General features: G+C 37.2%; 1 protein-coding gene across 4 annotated transcripts in view; it reads left to right on the top strand.

Moving 5' to 3' along the window:
* Positions 1 to 20,950, top strand: part of LGSN (lengsin, lens protein with glutamine synthetase domain) — a 35,173-nt gene extending 14,223 nt beyond the window's left edge. For 2 of the 4 annotated variants that reach the window (XM_036024297.1, XM_036024298.1), the window contains exons 2-6: positions 8,173 to 8,302; positions 8,745 to 8,831; positions 9,137 to 9,334; positions 16,248 to 16,414; positions 19,545 to 20,950. In XM_036024297.1, the coding sequence (XP_035880190.1) occupies positions 8,173 to 8,302; positions 8,745 to 8,831; positions 9,137 to 9,334; positions 16,248 to 16,414; positions 19,545 to 20,744 (1,782 nt within the window). In that variant the 3' untranslated portion in view covers positions 20,745 to 20,950. The remainder of the gene's footprint in view (positions 1 to 8,172; positions 8,303 to 8,744; positions 8,832 to 9,136; positions 9,335 to 16,247; positions 16,415 to 19,544) is intronic. The other 2 variants (XM_028511007.2, XM_036024299.1) reach the window with 2 other exon arrangements.
* The last annotated feature ends 1,097 nt before the right edge of the window (positions 20,951 to 22,047 follow it).

Raw genomic sequence — 22,047 nt, 5'->3', positions numbered from 1 at the left:
TTCTTTTCCTCTGTATAAAAATAAATAAATACTAAAAAAATTGTTTTCTTAGACCAGGTGGACAGAGATAGAAATAGTGGTTAATAGGTATGGATATTTTTAGATAAGTTGATTCAAGTGTATAATGTGCTCTTTGAAATATCTCTTCTGTAAATATTTTAAATACATTTTTGTCCCTTTTTCTTTGAAGAATATATTTTAAGAAAACTGAAGACACATTCTTTTCAGTTTGACATATTCTTTTAAATTTGATAATCATTAATTCTTTTTTCCCCATTATTTCTAACAGAGGTTAAAACTTGGGAGATTTTCTTGGTTTGCTTTCTGTTTTGAGCACCTTTATCATTTGCAGTATCAGAATGTATGGATGATTGTACCTGACCACAGCCAGTATACAGGGGTCAAAAGAAAGGTTTTAAAGTATTGACATTAAAAAAGTAGCTATAAGAGAAAATTAAAAGTAAATGAATAAAAACCATTGATATTTAGAATGTAAATAACACTGGTTATTTTATTGGGAGGAAACTTATTAGGTCAAATTAGGGTCTATATTTAATGTTTGGCAGAATCCCTTTAGGTTAAACCTCTTTTAATTAATTTGATCAAGCCACTGAATTGAAATACAAAATGACAAAATTATATTAATCCATGTAAACAACTTTCAGAAGAAATACTGTGATGAGAAAAACACAAATTTGAAAATGTCTTGTAATAGAAAACATTCTGTAAAGCCATTCCTATGTATAAGACAGAGGAGCCATCTTGATGGAATGATAGCAGAAACATTTCTCAAGTGGGAATATATTTTCAGGTGGAAATGTCAAAAGAAATCACAATCAATCTGTTGGAGAATTTTGAGATTGTCTACATTAAGCATGAGTTAGATTTGCATACTTGTCTATGCCATCAGAAACTGCATTATCTGTCCTCATGCTCACAGTTTCTCCAGTCTTATAATGCTTCCCTCTCTACCCTCAGCTCAGGTGTCTCCTTTTCTTCTTTAAGCTTGGCCTAGTTTCCTTGGCTATATGAAGGCTCTATTTATAAAATATCCTGCCAGTTTAATAATAGCAGCATTAAAGTCCAAGCCTCAGAATGTTGTACACACTGCTCCCTCTGAGAAGCCTCAGACTACTTAACACACCCTCATCTGTCCGAGAGATTCCTTTAGTTTATTAAGTTCAGAATCTAGAGCTGCTTAGATAACAGATTAGAACCTGACAGGTTCTAATAAACTCTGAAATTTTCCCCATAAACTAGGGGCCCATGAAGTAACCTAAAATGAAGTATCTTCTCAAAGGGATCCCCAGTAATGCATGGTGCCTGAGTAATATCACAACTAACATCTATTTAGTACTCACTATGCATCAGGCACTGCTTGTTCAACATAAAGTTGCAAACAGATTTGTCAGCTGCAACTGTATTGCTGACTGCTTACATAACATTTCCAAGCTGGTAGATAAACAGCTGCAATGAGTCAACACCCCAAACTTCTCTAGTTGTCCTACTGTTCCAATAGGGCCCTTGGATCTCTCCATAATCCATCAACTAAAGAGTTAACGCTTGGCCCCCAGGAGCTTTCTAGCATTCTTCCCTAGTCTTCTATAGCCAATTGAGGGGTTCAAACCCTAGCTCTATTACTTAAAAGATGTGTGATTTGAGGCTAATTAGTCTTTCTTTGACTAAGTTTCCCTCATCTCTAAAATTGAGATGATGATGTTATCTATCTCAAGAGATTTTTCTGAGACTAAATGAATTAATATACACAGAGCATTTAGAAGAGACGTGACACATAGTAGGTATAATAAAAAGTGTTCATTATTTTTCACAGCTGTGCTAATGGTGAAATATTTTGACAATCAACTCTCAGTACCACACTAGATACCACTGATGGCAAAAAACACAGGATCACTGCAGCTATCATTGTGCCCAGGGCCCTCTGGAATTGCTGCATATTCTGACAGCACTTCAGTCTTTGAGATCTTCTACGTGGTAGTTGAGAAACTTTCTTTTCTTCTTTACTCCCTACTTTATACTTTAAATTAATTGCCAACATTTAAAAATCATGAAATTTCCCGTAAGAACCCAGATATCTGGATTTCCTTGGAGATTTGGAAAACAGGCGTCACTGGGGCCACATTTTGTCATGGCAACTGGCCAGAGCCCCACGTTGGCTCCTTTCTGGGAAGGGGTGTCAGCCCTGGTGTTCACCATCTAGCCCATGGTGGCTTTTTATTATCAGCCCGGATTTGAGCTTGCTCTCCATGAGCTTCGTGAATCACTTTCTTAACAACATGGAAAACTTTGACTTCCATAATACTACTTCCATAATAATACTTTGTTGCCTATTTTTGGTTGTAAGATTATATAAAAAGGGACTGTGTTCTACTTATTTTTATGTTTTTAAATTTGCTTCATCCATAGTAGGTTAGCCATAGTCCTCACTGTTTGAACTGATGAAGCTTAAGCTGGTGGTAAGTTAAGATGGTTTTAATCCTTACACAGAAAGAGTTATGAAAAAATACAGTTGTAAAAGGTTATATTGAAGAAGTTGTGTGAAGTGGTTTCTATGAGTCACACAGATAACATTATATGGTAGAACTGGAATTTCATCCAGTTCAATTGTCATGCTGCAGTGATGTGGGAAGCCACTTAAATAATTCCCATTCTTCTTTGGCAGTCATATGAACTTGAACAGGTGACTTAACCCCTGTGGAGTATTTTTCTGCCTTGGTGAAAATGTAGGTAATAATGAATGTCCACTGGATGTTTTATAAGTGTTAAGTGAGACATAATAATGATTAGTTATGAAATACTTGTAAAATGTTGATATACTTGCAGAGTATGATTGTATTTGTTGTAGCATTTCTAGATGAAAACACTAACATTACAGAAGAACTTTCCACTTAGTGGAAAAGTCAGAATTAGAACCCAAATCACACAAATCCTGGTTACTAAATTTTTTTAATTTTTAAAAATGATTTTATTTTTTTGCATTTTTAAATTATATTTTATTGATTAGGCTATTATAGTTGTCCCAATTTTTCTCCCTTTGCCCCCCTACCACCAAACATGAATGTGTTACTTTGCAAACCTATGGTGCTGAGGTAAATGGTAGTGATTTGTCATTTAGAAAGAATAAGTAAAAATACCATCAAAAACTTGTATTGAAAGGCTTCCTATTGGGAGATTTTTACTGAAGGAATGCTAGCTTGTTTATTTTAATTTTTCAAAGTTATATTTTATTGATTATGCTGTTACAGTTGTCCCAATTTTTTCCCCTTTGCCCATCTCCACCCAGCACCCCCCACTCCCTCAGGCAATCTCCACACCATTGTTCATGTCCACGGGTCTTGTGTATAACCTCTTTGGCTATTCCATTTCCTATACTGTATTTTACATCCCCATGGCTATTCTGTAACTACCTATTTGTACTTTTTTTAAAAAAAATTTATTTATTTATTTTTAGAGAGGGAAGGGAGGGAGATAGAGAGAGAGAGAGAAACATCAATGTGTGGTTGCTGGGGGTTATAGCCTGCAACCCAGGCATGTGCCCTGGCTGGGAATCGAACCCGCGACACTTTAGTTCACAGCCCGTGATCAATCCACTGAGCTACGCCAGCCAAGGCTCTATTTGTACTTCTTAATCCCCTCACCTCTTTATTCGTCCCCCTCCCCTCCTGTCTGGCAACCATCAGATAATTCTCTGTGTCCATAAGTCTGTCTCTGTTCTTGTTTCCTTAGTTTCTTTTTTAGATTCAATTATTGATAGACATGTTTTTATTGTTTTTTTACTGATTATAGTTTTGTTCTTTTTCTTAAATGAGTCCCCTTAACACATCATATAATAATGGTTTGGTGATGATGAACTCCCTTAGTCTTTTCTTGTCTGAGAAGCTCTTTACTGGTTCTTTGATTCTAAATGATATCTTTGCTGAGTAGAGTAATCTTGGCTGTAGGTGCTTGCTTTTCATGACTTTGAATATTTCTTGTCAATCCCTTCTAACTTGCAAAGCTTCTTTTGATAAATCAGCTGGGAGTCTTATAGGAACTCCCCTGTAGGTGACTAACTATTCTCTTGTTGCTGTTAAGATTCTCTCTTTATATTTAACCTTTGGCATTTTGATTACGATGTATCTTGGAGTGGGCCTCTTTGCATTCATCTTGTTTGGGACTCTTTGCTTTATGGACTTGCATGTCTATTTCCTTCACCAAATTAGTGAAATTTTCTTCCATTATTTTTTCAAATAGGTTTCCAACTTCTTGTTCTTTCTCTTTTCTTTCTGGCATCCATGTGATCCAAATGTTGAAATGCATGAATTTGTCTCAGAGGCTCCTTACACTATCCTCATTTTTTTGCATTATTTTTTCTCCTAGTTGTTCTAATAATTGGTTGTTTTTTGCTTCCTTATGTTCCAAATCGTTGATTTGCTTTTTGGCTTCATGCAGCCTACAGTTGTTTTCATGTAAATTGTTCTTTACTCCAATTAGTATATCCTTTGCATCTGGTAGATTGCTTATCTCCATTTGTTTAGTTCCTTTTCTGGAGTTTTGACCTGTTCTTTCCTTAGGGCCATGATTCTTTGCTCCTTTTGGCAGCCTCCCTGTTTGATTCTATATATTAGGTAGAGCTGCTTGACTCTGTGTCTTGGTCGCATGGCCTAATGTAGTAGGTGTGCTGTAGGGTCCAGAGGCACAGCCTCTCCTGTCACCTAAGCTGAGCATTCAAAGTTCATCCTTTGTGTGAGCTGAGTATAGTTTGCTCTTGTAGTTGAGCCTTGATTGGTGTTGGCAGGTCAATGGGAGGGATTGACCCAGGCCAGTCAGCTGCAAGGACTGGCTGTTATCACTGAACACCAATCTTTACCCCCTGTGGATGATCAGCTGTGCAGGGGCAGGGTTCTATTGCTTTGACATGATCTGTAGCTGTCCACCAGGTCCGCAGGCACTGGAGTTTCCCGGGTTGTGTAGGCCAAGTCAGTCTCACCTATGTTCTTCCCAGGGCCACCCTGCATGAGCTACAAACAACTTGAAATGGCTGCTGCTTATGCTGGGCTTGGAGATTCCCAGGTGAAGCCAGGCTGTGACTCTGTGCTGGCTGCTGCTACTGCCCATCCTGGGCCCACTTAGTAAGAAGTATGGGGGCTGGGAACTTACTGAGGCTACTTGTTGCTTGTTTGATAAGATTTAGAAAGTTATGGAGCATGAGCCAAAACCTGCCATTCAGATGAAAAAGTCATGGTTAACAGTTTGGGTGGGCCCATAAGTTGGGTAGGACAGAATCTCAGGGGATGTCCAGGGCAAGGCAAACAATGTTAGCCAGGTTGATGGAGTCTCAGATATGGCAGCCCCCTGCCAGCTTTGTGGCTCTGTGGGGGTAGGGCTCAGAAAGGGGACAATAGCCTCTGCCTGCTTTTCTGTTTGGGAGAAAGCTATTTTCCAGCTCCCACCTTGATGTTAGACACTTCATTTCCTCACTGTAGGCCACTGGTGCATTTCAAGCTGCTACCTCAGGGCTGGAGCTCAGAGGGAGTGAGTCTGAGTAAGGCTGTGTGTGGGTTCTTAAAGGGGAACTGCTTTGGGCTCCATTGGTTTCTTTTACTGATTCAATTCCTGCTGGTTTTTGCAGCCAGAAGTTATGGAGACTTATCTTCCTAGCACTGAAACCCTGGGCTGTAGGGCCTGATATGTGACTGGGACTTCTTGCTCCCAAAATATTCCTCCCAAATTTTTATCCACTGTATGTGGATGTGGGACAAGCCCATTCTGCATCTTCGTCTCTGCTAACAGTCTGGATGGATGTGGTTTCTCTAATTCCTTAGTTGTCAGACTTACATTCTGCTCAATTTATGACAGTTCTGAATGTTTTACATTTTAGTTGTAATTTTGATGTGGTTGTGCAAGGAGGTGAGCCTTGTTTACCTATGCGGTCATCTTCTAATAATTTTTTTACTGAAATATCATTCACATCATAACTAAATATAATTAAAAGACAAAGGAGAATAAAAATACTCCACTGGAGACAGGACACATCAAAAATCTTTTAAATTTGTTTCAGCTATTATAGATATGTCTATACTTTGGTCATCCTAGTATACAAGAGAAAGTCAAAGGACTAAACTAAATACATTCTTTATGTAAAAATATTTTTTCTTGAACATCTGTTATGGAGTCAGAAGTATATACTATGACTTAGTTCTGGGATTTTATTGGTGAAATTCTCAGATTAGTACTAGGTGAGCTGTCTTTGTTATTTTCTTAAGAAATTTTTCCTTTTGGTCTTGAATATATGGAGACCAATAAATGTTACTAAAATGAACTTTCTCTGGGCTTCAGTCTCTGGCATTTTGGAAGGAGAATGGCATTTGGAAATCAGAAGACCTGTTTGTAACCTGCATCTTCCATTCACTCATGTGGCCTTGAGCAAGTTATTCTGGATTTCACTTTTATCATTTACAAAGTGGAGATTCAACTACTTTGATGGTTATGCTGAGGAAATGTGCCTGACTAAGTGCTCAATTTTAGCACATTATTATATCAGTTGATGTCAGAGTTTAAAGGTGGAAGAAATCTCAAAGTTTATCTCATTTGATTTCTTCAGTCTGTATATAAGGGAACCCCCAAAAGGTCAAATTAGTACAAATGTTAGTCTGCTCAGGTTTACTTGATATTTGTATACCTGAACAAATATTTTATTTTCTAAATGAGACTTCTTAAAAATAAAGACATATATTTATAAAAATAGTTACCAAAAATACAATTATACATTGACACCTGTATGACCCTAGTAACCAATGTCACCCCAATAAATTAAATACAAAAAGAAAAACTATAATTATAAAATGTACATTTCTGGAAGTGCAATTTTAGAAATGATAAATACATAAATAGGTTAGTATATTACTATCAGAATCCTATAAGAAGTGTATTGGGAATATTTATACAGATATTTAAATAAAATTGTATACTACTAGAAAAAAGTTATCTTACAATTAGTATCATAGTCCAAGTATAATATTATTTGGAGTGAAAAAGACCACAATACCCTAAGTAGTAAAACTTTAAAATAACAAAAAAGTTTTACCTTGTGAAATATAGCTCTGTTAACATAGAATCAAAAATAATATATCATAATTACATATAAACAAGACAAGGAAAAATTTTTTTCTCTATTAACCTTCAGAGGCAGAATTGGTTTTCTTGAAAAATAGGTACAACTATGCCCCAGCAACTGCTCCGTTCATGTGTTTATATAACTTGCCCCCAGATATGGAACTTCTGAGAAACTGCTCTTCAAAAAGATAATAGCTCAAAACATTTTAGAGTACAGTTTTTGACCCTGACCATGCCACTTTTATTTCCCCTCAAAATACTAGTGTCATCTTTAAAAAAATTGTAATTTTTGTTTTAGTGTTGACTTTTGTGTCCTGGGGCTCCGAAGTGATTCTGTGCACTGCTGGTGCAGAGACACAGGAGCTCCTCACCCCTGGCCCCTGCCTCTCTGTCCATTTTCCTGCTGGAAATAGCCCTTGACAAGCCTATCAAGGGATTCTGTCAAAGATGAGAGTGTAGGAAGTTTGGTCATTTAGTTTAAAATTGTTTTTCTTTATATATCTTAAGCTATAAAAGTTTGTGTATGGCATTCAATTTACACATATAAAATAGAGTCACAAAACAGCATTTTGTCAAGTGCTTTTTTGAAGTAAATATTGATGCAATAAGGATGAGGTAAGAAAAAACAGAATCAAATTCTCAAGTTCTTATGCCTCTGGTCAAAGACATTAGAGATGCTAAAAAAGAAATCATAAGAAGAAAACTTTTTAGCTCAAATGCATTCATTAAAATTATTTAGGAATAAATAATATTACACACTCCAGAGTATAAAATAAGGTTAGAAATCTTGACTAGTTGGACAAGAGCTTAATTTATTTCATGAGATTTTCTGTACCACATCCAAAAGGCAATAAAGAAAATCCAGCCTGTCAGCAGAATGTTGGGCTTTATAATTTTGAATTATTCAAGTGGAGGTGGAAATGACAAAATTTACCTTGTCATAAAAGTCTCCTATACTCATTTTAAAATTTAACTGTCCAATCATCATACCTTCTTGACAACCAAATTTAGTTGTGTGCCTGATCTGTTATTGGACCTTTTGTTGATTAATTATTATAGGATGCGAGAGATGAAGGCAATGAGATGGAAGGCAGCAGGATGACTAAATTAAGGAGGACAAGAAAGAAAGTCACTAAATCACAGATTTCTTCAACTGAAATAGGAGAAATGGATATATCCAACTCAAAAGGTACCTTGTACATGTGCTTGGCTAGCTTAGTTGGTAGAGTGTGAGACTCTTACTCTCAGGAGGTATCTTGCTACTATCATCCCTCAAAAATATGTGGTCAATGACAATTTTTTATTTGGTCTATCTTTTCATAATAAATTTGCTTTTCTTTCATGGAAGGAAATAAAAGAAATAAATTTTATTTCTACATGGGCAACATAAAAGATGGCAAGTATGGGCTTGCAATGTAGTATATGAAAACAATCAACCAAAATATTCAGAATTTATAGGGTGGCAGGGTGAGGAGATATAGTGGGAAAAAAGAGAATGTAACAGAAGGAACAATTAAGTAAGCAAAGAAGTGCATGTCTGTTCTGAGTCCAAAGATTATTACTGAGGATTTGGGAGGTCATGATAAAGGTGTGGAGCATGTTTTCATACAATGTGTTGGAATTCCAATTAGACTCTAATGGATCAGAAGCAGTGCTGAAACTAGGAGTTAATTTGGACACAGACTCAATTCTAGGAACATTAGTGTTTTCCAAGGCAGGTCAGTAGGAATGGCTAGTACATAGCAAAAATGAAAAGCAGTCAGACTTTTTTAGATTTTTGAAATTGTTTCTAAATTCTCTACTGCACCCCTTATGGCCTGCAGCTAGGGTGTACTATGCCCACTGCCCTTTATTTTGTACACCACCACCTAGGAATAAATTGTTTCCTCAAGCATTTCTCTCCATATCATATTGAAAGACAGTTGGAAACAATGGCATCTTTCCTTTGTTAACATTTCTTAACATTTTTCTTAATATTTGCCTTTGTTAACATCTTTCTTAACATTTTTCTTTATTACTACAGAAAAGATCAAAAAACAAATGGTGTGTCACAAAGTAGGGGATATGAGCAAACCAGTTGTGGGACATGGCTCTGCTGAATCTCATCTACCACAAGATGACAAGGACTTCCAGGATCACGTAACAGTGATAAAACCCTTGCCCCTCGAAACATCAGCCGGCACTCCTGGTGGTGAATTCAACCCAGACTCCAGCTATACCGGTAAGAACTCTGGGACAAACAGGCATGTGGTTCCAGCCACAAATCCCAAATTTGTGTTTGAATTAGAGATGATGTGATTTTGGCCAAGGAATGCTAGCTTGGTAGTCAGAATACTTAGAAGAATTTATATAGCTATCATCTGTAAAGTGCTTTACAGCTTTCTTTACCCACTAGGCTGCTTATCTGGAAAATGTAGGGGTTGTAATGGATGATCTCTCAAGTCTTTTCTAAAAGTGACTGTATGTTATTCTGAATTTCAGGCTTGTTAATCGTGATATGGCTATTTTGGACTATGAGTACATTGGTTAAAAACCTCTGAGATCCAAATGAGAGAAGCTAGTTAAAAGGAGGTATTTTTTTTTTATCCTTGAGGAAATCCACAATGAAAGGGTTGAATGAACAAGGTTTGGAAAGTCAGAAATATAGCAGGGTGTGAAGTTAGAGAGACAGTATCCACCAGGCAATGCTTACTTCTGACACTAATTGCATGTTTGGGAGTTTCCCAAGATTAATTTTAGTTTTCATAATGTGCTATAGGACTCAAAGAACTCACTGAAAGTGATTATATTCAAGGTTATAGTTTATTGTTATGAAACAACACAGATTAAAATCAGACAAGGGAAGTAACTTGTTGCAGGGGAGTCCAGGAAAGTTCTAACCATGGAGCTTCCATCAGCTTTCTCAATGTGGAGTCATGAATGACACTATTCTCTCAGCAGCAATGTGTGACAATATGCACAGAGTGTTGTAAGCAGAGAAGCTCACCTGAGTCTTAGTGTCCAGAGTCTCTATTGGGTTTCCACAGCCAACTGGCCACATGGCTGATCTCAGTCCCTAGCCCTCCTGGGGGTCAAGCTGATACTGCATGACTCAACAATAAATGACATTACTAGACTTTCTAGAGGGGCCAGAAGCCACAAGTAAACAGAGGTACTCTTGTCAGAAAGGAAATTGCAAGATGTTAGAGATGACCTCTTAGGTGCCAAGGGTAAAGACCAGTGCTCTCCTTGGGCACAGTGAAATTCTTTACTACACACAAGGGCTAAGGAGGAAGTAGAGCCTGGGGGTGAACACTATAGAACTCCATACACTTGTGCATTATTTTTCTATTGATTCTATAACAAATTACCACCAACTTAGCATCTTGAAAGAACAAAATTCATTATCTCCGACTTACGGATATCAGAAGTCTGGGTTGGCTCAGCTGCTTTCTTTTTATCAGGGTTTGCAAGGTCAAAATCAGAGTGTTAGAGCTCTGGGTTCTTACCCAGAGATTCTAGGGAACTTTCCACTTTCAGTTCATTCAGATTGTTGGGAGAATTCAATTCCTTACTGTTATAGAACTGAGGTTCTTATTTCCTGGCTGGCTATCAACTGGGTGGCCCTTAGCTCCTAAAATCCTCTCTCTCTTTCTATATGTCAGGGCCAGCAATGCTTCAAATCCTTTTCCCGCTTGGAATCTCTCCCAATTCCCCTTCATCCACAGTTTTTTCCTGCCTACAGCTGGAGGCAGTTCTCTGCTTTCAAGGGTCCACCTGGGTAATCCTATTTAAAGATTCTATTTAACTATAACAACATTGGAAAAGTGCCTTTCACCTGCAGTTAGACATAATCTACAGGTTCAAGGGCTTAGGGTGTGAAAATCTTTGGGAGTCTATTCTGCCTATCACACCATCTCTCATCTCTGCATGTCTCTGTGCTTTTGTTTTCATGAATTTCTCCATGAAGAGAATGAGCACTGACAGCCCCTAAGCATCAGGGATTATCAACACAAAGGCCATAGGGGCCAGGCAAATAACACAAATGAGTGAAGTGGGCTGGTATAGAAAAATAAGGAGTGGTGCTGGCTGTGAGAAACTAGAGCAGAGGTTGACAAATTATGGCTTGGGACCAAATTTGGCAGAGGGACCAAATTCAGCTTGTGGACTGGTTTTTGTAAAGAATATTTATGTATTGTCTGTGGCTTCTTTTGTGCTACAGTGGCATAGTTGAGTAGTTGCAACAGATAGTATGCAGCTTGAAAAGCTGCAAATATTTGCTATCTGGCCCAGTACAGAAAATGTTTTGCCAACCCATGAATTAGGAGATGCATACTCCATTCCAGAGCTGTAATCAATGGTTGCTATGAAGAAATGTTCATCTAGTGTTCCACACCTAGTTATTCCCAGGGAAGCTTGAGCTCAAGATTTATATATGAAATTTTCTGATATTTAAAGGTCAACTAATTCAAAAAAGTTTTCAAACATTGGGAAGACTAATAAGAAAACATCTGCTGGCCATATTGGCTCTTTCACAAACAGTTTGTAACCTTTAGCCAAAAAAGAGAGATGGAATTTACCATACCTTAGTCTTAAGTAAAAAAATCTGAGGGAAGAACTTGTGTCATGACTTGTCTTTGCACAAATCAGCTAGGAGCTTGGGTACCATTATTTACTCAACTTCATTCAGAAGCTCCCTCTCTGGCCCAGGGCTAGACTAACTGTTGTTAAGCACCAAAATGTTTATAACCCCAATTAAACCACCTTCATGTGTATTTTAAATAATACATAATTTAGAAATAAATATAAAAATCAGCCCCCAAAATAAGTGCAAAAAATTCAACATGGTATTTTCATCTCTGTGATAGATATTCTGAATTAAAAATAACTGTAAACACTTTTTTTTCCACAGAAAAGCTCCCCGCTCCCCACCTGCATTGCCACATTTTATTGTTTCTGTCCTTGCTTTGTACCAGGTTATTTGGCCACCTGGGCTCTCTAACACTGCTGGGCTAACACGATACAGTGGAGGGTGGGGTATGTGTGCACTAGCAGTGTGGCTCTCAGAGTGTCTATGTGGAGGAAGGAGAGCAGGCCACGGGAAAGGAGCATGGACAATTATCCCCAGCTTTCCATAAACTGCGTGATTACAGAGTGCACTCTCAAATGCACTTTTCTTTTTGAATTGTTATTTCTGAAAGCACAAATGCCTAACTAATCTACCTTTTATAAGTGACCATGACTTGCTCTCAACAGCTGAAGTAAGTCCTCATTGTCACTGAACACACGCAGCATTTCTCCAAGGCCTTCTAGTTGCTATAGAGCTTGGAGGGTTTTTGTTCTTTTTGTATGTATTTTCTGATTTCCCCCCCTAAATGCTCCTGGCAGTAAAATTTCCTCTATAAAAGCACATTGATTTAATTTATTAGTCCTCTAGGGGATGAAAAAGGAGAGCACTTCCCAGGAACCACACTGTAAGAAAAACAAATGAGACCCTGAACTCGCAATTATCTGTCTGCTATTCATCATGGGCATCCAGGGAGGGTTGACCAAAAGGTTTAATTGTAACTAACAAGTATGATTTATTTGAAGAACAGAAATTCAGACAATGATGCAGCAAGATTAGTTACTGCCTTGAAAGTGAAATTAGATTGGAATAGGGTTCTCATATTTGGCAAAAAAAATTGAACTTTTAACTGAAAAATTGATATTTAGGGTACATACCTAAATATTTGATGTAAATTTTGCTTGTTAGACAAGACTGAATCATACAGTATGCATTAATTAAATCACACACCCACTTATTAGAGCCATTGAGTACCTATGATATGCAGGTACTAGGGATGCAGTAGCAAATATAGCTCAGCCCCTGCTCTCTTGGAGCTAACATGCCAGTGAGGAAAGACAGACAATAACATTTGTTTATGCAATATGGCAGGTGATGGTGAGGACTCTGAAAGACATGATAACAAGATGATATGTTTTTATGGACTAAATTGTGTCTCTCCCAAATTCATATGTTGAAATCCAAATTCCTAGTACCTCATAATGTTGACTGTATTTGGAGGTAGAATTTGAAAAGAGCTAAATAATGTTGAATGAGTTGTGTAAGGTGACTCCTAAGTCCAGTGTGACTGTTGTCCAGTATGACTGGTGTCCAGTGTGACTGGTGTCCATGTAAGAAGAGATTCAGACACACACACACATAGAGTGAAGACCATGTAAAGAAGACAGCCATCTATAAGCCAAGGAGAGAGGCCCTCAGAAGAAACCAACTCTCTTGACACCTTGATCTTGGACCTCTACCCAATAGAACTATAAGAAAATAAATTTTTGTTAAAGCTCCCTAGTGTATGGTTTTTGTTATGGCAGCCCTAGCAAACTAATACATATACTCACTGTTTAGCCACAGTGCAACTTGGTGATCTTAAACTGAATCTGTGGTTGGATCTGCCCACACTGCAATCAAATCTCATAGAACTAATATTCTATGTGATTGTGTTTTATTCATTTTTTTCAGCATTTTTTACCATGGCCAATTATCTCAGCTTTGGAGTCATTCAATCGCATGTTTATTATCTATAGTTCCCCCATTCAATAATGTAAAACTTCATAAGGACAGGAATTTTTCTGCTGCTTTCTAGACTGTAGTCTAGGAAGTGGTAACTAAAGTAGTGGTAACAGTAGTGGTAACTAAAAAAACAAAAACAAAAAACAAACTATTGCCCTGGCTGTCATAACTCAGCGAATTGAGTGTGGGCTGTGAACCAAAGTGTTGCAGGTTTGATTCCCAGTCAGGGTACATGCCTGGGTTGCAGGCCATGACCCCCAGCAACCATACATTGATGTTTCTCTCTCTCTCTGTCTCCCTCCCTTCCCTCTCTAAAAATAAATAAATAAAATCTTTAAAAAAACTGTCTTGAGTGAATCAATATTTTTCTTATTTTAAAATAGTACTATTTGTGGTAGAAACTTTAGAAGATACAGATAAGGCAAAGAACTAATAAAATTACTTGTGATCATATTAGTAGTGAACCAATAAAATGAACTTACTCCTTTATTAGAAAATGTATTCTTGCCCTGGCTGGCGTAGCTCAGTGGATTGAGCGCGGGCTGGGAACCAAAGTGTACCAGGTTGATTCCCAGTCAGGGCACATGCCTGGGTTGCAGGCCATGACCCCCAGCAACCGTACATTGATGTCTCTCTCTCTCTCTTTCTCTCTCTCTTTCTCCCTCCCTTCCCTCTCTAAAAATAAATAAAATCTTTTTTTAAAAAAAGAAAATGTATTCTTATTTTTTTATGTTGTTAAAATATTTGTAGCTTATATATAATGGCTCATGATATTTAGAATACTGATTACCTCACATTTTTCATATTTTAAAATACCTATAAATTTTATTTTCTTTAAAGAGAATTACTTAACTTAGGCAGTATACCCAATACTTTAGAATAGGTTGGAAACACAGCAGCTGCTAATTTAGCATAAAATACTGTAATTACTATAGCTTAATTGTTTGTGTTAAATGGAAGGTAGTTGTAAATCCTCAGGAGTCTCAGACTAGCCAAATGTATCAGTGACAGGACATTATCTCTAATATATCCACATAGGTGGAAACAGTAATTTGTTTCCCTCATGCTTCATCTACTTAAAATCTACTTAATCTATGTTTTTAAACTGCCAATCTCTACGCTAATTTTTAAAGGGTAATTATATGTCAAAAATGATACTCAGTTGTCACTTTAAAATTATAGCTGCTCGGTGTGAGTGATGTGACAGATTGATGGGTATTCAATTCAGTTATGATCATAGCATTATTAGAATTAGAGTAATTGTGCTTACTTTATGCATTTAAGAAGCACTTATATGGTGTTTACTGTCTGCCAGGAACTGTAAAATAACTTGTTTAATTGTCATAACAAGCCTATGATATAAGCTTTAATCATCATAACAAGCCAATAGGTATATTGTGTCAATGAGAAAGCCAAGGTGCACAGAGCATAAGAATTTTGCTGGGGCAAAGGCAGGATTTAGACAGGGGCAGATGGGCTCCAGTGTTTGTGCTGAATCTCTACAGTCTGCTGCCTCTCCTAAAGGTTCGGTCAGTAGCTAACATTTATAATGGGTGTTATGTGCCTGACCCCTCTCTATATTTTGGACATATTCAGTCATTTTACAGTTATGAGCCACCCATTAAAATAAAAATTTCAAATCTTAGTTTAAATTTTGGTAATGAAGTGAGAGCGTAATTTGGGGAACCTCATTGTATCTCTCTGGGGCTCCAGCTAATGTAATGCATTGGTTGGATTAGCTGATTTATCTTCAAAGTCTCTTCTAATTCTAAAGTTTTAGAGTTTGAAGACTATCTAAAAAGTCTTGAAAAAAACATTTTCTAGAAACACTAAAAACATTAGAAACATTTTTGTTTCTAATTTTAGAGTGACTATTGATATATGGGGACTTCCTTTCATCTTTTGTTTTCTGGTTGCTCTATGTTTCTAACTTTAAAATTGAGTATTCAGTCTAGATTTTTCATCTCCTACACTCTTATTCTTGAAAAATACTTTTGTTTGCTTATTTACCCAAGTTTTAAATTTGACAGAAAAATGTAGATGCCTTAGAGTCATATATATATATATATATATATATATATATATACATATATATATATATATTTGTTGTTGACACAATTATAGATGTAAAAGTCCTTTGGCAAACAGAACAAAACAGAAAAAATACAGGAACTTTTAATTTAGGTATTACCAGTTAGTTCAAGAAACTCAAAGTGTTTTAATGGTAGTCATCTATATACAGATTTATATGGTGCCAAAGCTGTCCAATTATGCAAATATATTCTAATTTCCATAAGCAAAGGCATTTTCAGTAAGTATTTACATATGATGTTGCTACACACTTATGTAAATAATGTTGACTTTCACCTAGTCCCAAGTGATAAACAATCTCTTAGGCTGTTTAGGGACAATGTTCTTGGGAATACACAAAGACAGAATAAGAAAGGTGAGATCTCTAACTCTTAAACAATGACATAAATATATGATGCTTTTGTTAATAATCATAATAAATAATTCACTGCTCTCCAGCCTCTTTTTGCTTTTCATTATGATCTAAGTTTTACAGTCATTCTCTGTTTTGCAGATGACGGCAGGGACAGCAAACAAGTGCCAACAGTACCTCAACCCTCCTCTAGGATGAAGCACATTAAACAAGAGATGGCCAAAAATCACCTTCAGTTTGTGCGATTTGAAGCAACAGATCTCCATGGGGTGTCCAGGTCTAAGAGTATCCCTGCACACTTCTTCCAAGTGAGTTTTACAAGTAGAGTTATAACTGAATGTACTTTCATGACCATTAGCAAGCAAATGGTCCTTATTATTCTTTTTCATTGTATCTTAATCTATACAGTAAGTTTAGCTGGAAACTGGTAATTTATTTTATTTCTTCCCTTGTCCCTTGCCAAACACATTATTTCTCCTCAAGTGATGGATGAGCTCAGGAGTAAGAGATTTTAGCTTCAGTCATAGTTGATAGGCTTAGGTGATTAATGCATGTAGAAAGCTGTTATTCCAGAAACTAAAATGCATGACCTGTGTGACTCCAGGAGGTCAGCAAGCAGTTCAGCCCTTGTGTCCCAAGGTGTCTGCAAGTGATAGAGATAGTAGCTGAGTGTGTGTTCCAGGGAGGGAAGTCAGTGTTGCAGGTAAAGAATTGTTGATCAACAAATAAAGAAGTACTAGGAAAATTGCCTCTAGACTGAATCTCTTATTGGATTAATGTTTTTCCAAATCCTTTATCTACCCTTTCTTTTCCTTATAAAAAGGTCAGCTTGAGATGAGATATTAAGATGAGATATGAGATATTTATCTGATAAATAAAGCATATATATGTATGTGTGTGTATATATATGTGTGTATGTATATGTATGTGTGTGTGTGTGTGTGTGTGTATGTGTGTATCCCAGGAAAGTTAAAGAAAGCTTTTTTAAAATATAGTACAGGCAGTTAGTGACAGAGTTGGGATGTCAGTCAGTGATTCCTTGCTTCCATGTCCAGAATTTTTGTTTGTTTATTTTACTACACCTGCTTCCAATTTAGCTTTTATATTTCCTTTTATTGTTAATTTGAGATAAGAATTCTTTCTTATAAAATTGAAAAAAATACTGGTATTAGAAAATGAGCCATTTACTCAAAATAGAGAAAAAGTCTGTTACATAATTGGAAAAGGCTAAATGGGGAACCTGTGATAACGATGTATCTACTTTGGAAAAAGAAGTCACCATGTGCCCGACACTCTGCTCAATGCTTTATAAACATGAGTTTATTTAAGCCTCACAACCAACTTATGCTGTCTGTCCTAACAAAGGATTGCTTTTTCTTTAAATTAAATGCAGATAATATAGGTTCTACATTTGAGCTACTCAAAACATGATATAGTGCTATGTAACTTAACTAATTCTTTGCTTATTTCAAAAGATGACCTTTACTGTGGCCCAAATTTCAGTTATCATAGAGATCTGAGCTACTCTAAAAATTTTCATTGAGTCCCTGGTGATGTATATTGGAGTTTGAAGTTGTTCTAGTGTTTATATTTATAAAGATAATTTAAGACAACAATTGTCAAGAACATGATCTGTTTTTATATATATTTATATATGCACCACTACTAATAAAGAGTAGTTTGCATTCAGAATGTTCATAAAAGAATAAAATAAAAGACAGAAAAGAGTGTTCAGCAAAATATGGATTCAACAACCTGAAGAATAAAGTGTGACTTTTTACTATCCTTTACATTCATGAAGAGTGAAATGTTAACAAGTTGTTCTCTATTGTTTACAAGCAAGTGAATGCACACAGATTTAAATTACAGAAATTATTGGAAGTCTCATGAATAAAACACATTACTCCTCATTTATGCTAATTTAGATAAAATTAGCATACAGATTTTCAAACTAAAAAGTTGACAAGTTAGGGAAATAATATTATCTTTTACAGAGAACATTTGAATTAAAGGATTTCATACTTAAGCACCCTTAAAAATCCCCAAATACGTGTGCGTATAAAGTTTACATGCACAAGTCCACGAGTGAGTTGAAAAATTAAGCAGCAGAGGGATAGTGCTCACCTTACTCAACTTTATTACTGGTAATAGCCGATTTTGATCAGCAGAGTCAAATGATGTTTGAAAATGTGTGCAGAGATGGTGGAAAGCAAAGGAGGCAGTGGCTCAGGGTCAAAGGGAGAAGAGTGGACTAGCAGATTGCATCTGCTAGCACCCGCACCCCTTTGGTAGTCATGCTCTTGGGGTTTGGAAGTAATATAAAAAACAATCTGGCTTGCAGAATGGCAGTATGTTTTATTAAACTCATAATGCTTACTGACATCGTGGGAATCAAACTTTATAGTCGGCTTTCTCTGTCTATTAACGTAACTAACCATCAACATATGAAGCCTTGTTGATATTCCTATTACACAATTTCTAGAAATTGCTTTGTTGTGTCTGCTTGACTTTATAACCTCATCACTTTCCTGTTGTTTGGCACTATCAAAAGGTAAATAAATGACCAAATCCATTGAACCCAAGAGGTATATGGCTAGAAAGTACCTTAGCATTCACTCAGTCTAACACTTCTTCGCAGACATGGATGCCAAAGTACACACAGTCCAGCAACTGCCTAACTTCACAGAGATAGTGAAAGAACCAGGACTAGAAGTCAGATTTGGTGATACCCCAGTTCATGCTGAGTGGAAGGCTATAACATTTTGGAAACAGTGACTGTGCAGATATAGGTCCACATTCATGGGCAAGGTTTTTGGGACTCTATGAAACTGTGAGGTAGCTCGTTCACAAGTGGCTTGTAAAAGTGAATGAAGAGAGGGGTGCAGCTGTCAACAGATCTGGCTCTTCTGTGTTAGGGCGTCTGTCCTGTGTGTTGTGGTACTGACTACAGTTGGCTCTCTGAGAAAGACTGGGAATTCTTTCCTGTAGACTTTTGAGAGTCAGTTAACTATGGAGATTACAATAGGATAAGCCAAACAAACAAAGCAAAAACAAAACAAAAACCTTGTTTGAAGTATTACAAATTAATCCACAAAATAAAAAGTGCTTTGAGAAGTACCTTTGGTTACAATCATTTCAAATAATTCCATAAGGTTTTACATTAACTTTGTCATTTGCCGTGAAGACATTTTATCATTATACCCTTTATTTATGACTGCTATTTTCAGATTCAAGAGCGTATAAAGCTTATAAGGCTAAAAATAATGAGGTGTTTCTAAAAGTACGTTTGGGGTTTTATTTCAAAATATTTAAAATTAAGTTAGTGTTAACTAATAGATGTTAAACACATTATTTTTTCCTCAATTGCAAGCACCATCTCCACCTTTTTGTTCATTTCAAGGTTTAAAACCTGATTGCTCTGTCCTTTAACTTCTTTAGGAAAAAGTGATCCATGGTGTTTTCATGCCCCGAGGTTATCTTGAATTGGCACCGAATCCTAAGGACAATGAAGTGGATCACATCAGAGCAACTTGTTTTAACAGTGATATAGTTCTGATACCGGAGTTATCAACCTTTAGAGTTTTGCCGTGGGCTGAGAGAACAGCAAGAGTGATCTGTGACACATTCACTGTGACTGGTGAGCCTTTATTGACTTCCCCGAGGTACATTGCCAAGAGGCAGCTGAACCAGCTTCAAGACTCTGGCTTCTCCCTGCTCTCTGCTTTTATCTACGATTTCTGTATTTTTGGTGTGCCTGAAATGATCAATTCAAAGACCATATCTTTTCCGGCTTCAACATTGCTAAGTAATCATGACCAGCCCTTCATCCAGGAACTTGTTGATGGTTTGTATCACACTGGAGCCAGTGTTGAAAGCTTCTCCTCCTCTACCAGGCCTGGTCAGATGGAAATATGTTTTCTGCCTGAATTTGGCATCGGTTCAGCTGATAATGCGTTTACCCTCAGATCAGGTGTCAAAGAAGTGGCCAGGAAATATAATTACATCACTAGCTTTTTCTTTGAGACCGGATTCTGCAATTCAGGCATTTTGTCTCATAGTCTCTGGGATGTCGGAGGGAAGGAAAATGTGTTCTGCAGCAGTTCTGGAACGGAGCAGCTCACGATCACTGGGAAGAAATGGTTGGCCGGACTCTTGAAGCACGCCGCGGCGCTAAGCTGCCTGATGGCTCCTGCCGTGAGCTGCCGAAAACGTTATTCCAAGGAGGGTAAAGACCAGAAGGAGAGAGTGCCTACGACATGGGGCTATAATGATAACAGCTGTGCTTTTAATATCAAGTGTCATGGGGAGAAAGGCACCCAGATAGAAAATAAACTGGGCTCAGCAACAGCGAATCCTTACCTGGTGCTGGCCGCGACTGTCGCCGCAGGTCTGGATGGACTTGGAAGCAGCGATGGTGCCTTGGCTGGTCCAGATGACAGCACAGAGCTTTATCCATCACAGCCTTCTGAGATCCCTTTGAAACTGGAAGATGCCCTTGTGGCACTGGAGGAAGATCAATGTTTGAGACAGGCTCTAGGAGAAACCTTTATTCGATATTTTGTTGCCATGAAAAAATATGAGCTGGAAAATGAAGAAACAGATGCTGAGAGAAATAAGTTTTTAGAGTATTTTATTTAGAATGGATCTCTTAACTATTCCTTTAGAGGTGTGGTTTTTACTTAAGTAGCTGATCTACCAGAGAGAAAAGATTGGACTTTTGTAATTGACAAGAAGATGGCATATGCCCCCCCTCCCCCCCCAATGGAATATTTGACAAATGAAGTGGACTGCTGAGAGAATTCTGATAACAATAAAGTTGTGGTGAAGATGTAACATGCAAACTTGCCATGTCTTGTCAGTCGGTCATCATTTCCTCTGTGTAGGTTACCCAAGATAGAAATATTCAGTTTTTTTTTCAGGCAATAAATATATCTACACAATAAAAATGTCTTAAGAAGTAGGAAGCAATCCTGACTGGTGTAGCTCAGTTGGTTGGGCATTGTTGCACAAATCGAAGGGTCACCAGTTAGATTCTGGGTTGGGGCACATGCCTGGGTTGTGGGTTCTGTCCCTGGTCAGGATCAGTATGGGAGGCAACTGATTTATGCTCCTCTCTCACATCAATGTTTCTCTCCCTCTCTGCCTTCCTTCCCCTCCCCTAAAAATAAATGAATAAAAAAGAATTAGAAAGCAAAATTCATCACTTAAATAAATAATTTCAACTATACAGATAGGTTGTGACTGCCAAGGAGACAGAAATACTTGCTAATATAATCTCACTAATCAGGACACACGGAGGATCTGTTTTGCAAGCATCACTGTGATGTTTCTAAATAAGTTAAATAAGTTTTGCAAAAATATGTCATAATGACAAGTTAGCAGAAGTGTTCCCATATGTCCCTTCTCTTTTTACCCTTCTTCATTAGCTTCTGAAAGGCTTAGAAACTTCAAGGCTATAACGTCCATAAGACACAAATCCACAAGAAATAGAATTCAGGCTCGGAACAATGAGGTCAAACATTTAGCATCTTTAAAAAAAAAACAACATCTCATCTAGAAGCCCAATACATAAGACACAGGTGGAGTAAGTTATATGTGTGGGCACAGATCAGCTCTGTGTGATTTGCTCCCTTCTTTGAAACTAAAGATTTCAAAGATACCTCTGGTGCTTTGTGAAGTGTGAGAACAAATGCTTAGATAACTAGGGCAATGTTTGCTGCTTAAATTTGTATTTAAATTACTGATTGTGCTGCCCACAGAGGTTGGTGTCTCTCCAGATAATATTTGTTCCAGACCTGAATGAGATAATACTGTAACTATCACTATTTAGCTTCTTTAGGGATGAGATCCAAAATCCACTTACTAGCAAATGAAAACCCTATTCTAGTGTTTAGGATCAAACAGGAGATTTTATGTTCAATTAAAGCCAACTGTGTTCTCA

This window comes from Phyllostomus discolor, chromosome 4 (assembly GCF_004126475.2).
Source record: "Phyllostomus discolor isolate MPI-MPIP mPhyDis1 chromosome 4, mPhyDis1.pri.v3, whole genome shotgun sequence".
Classification (NCBI taxonomy): domain Eukaryota; kingdom Metazoa; phylum Chordata; class Mammalia; order Chiroptera; family Phyllostomidae; genus Phyllostomus; species Phyllostomus discolor.
Note: the sequence above shows the minus strand (reverse complement) of the source record. Positions and strands in the feature narration are given on the sequence as shown.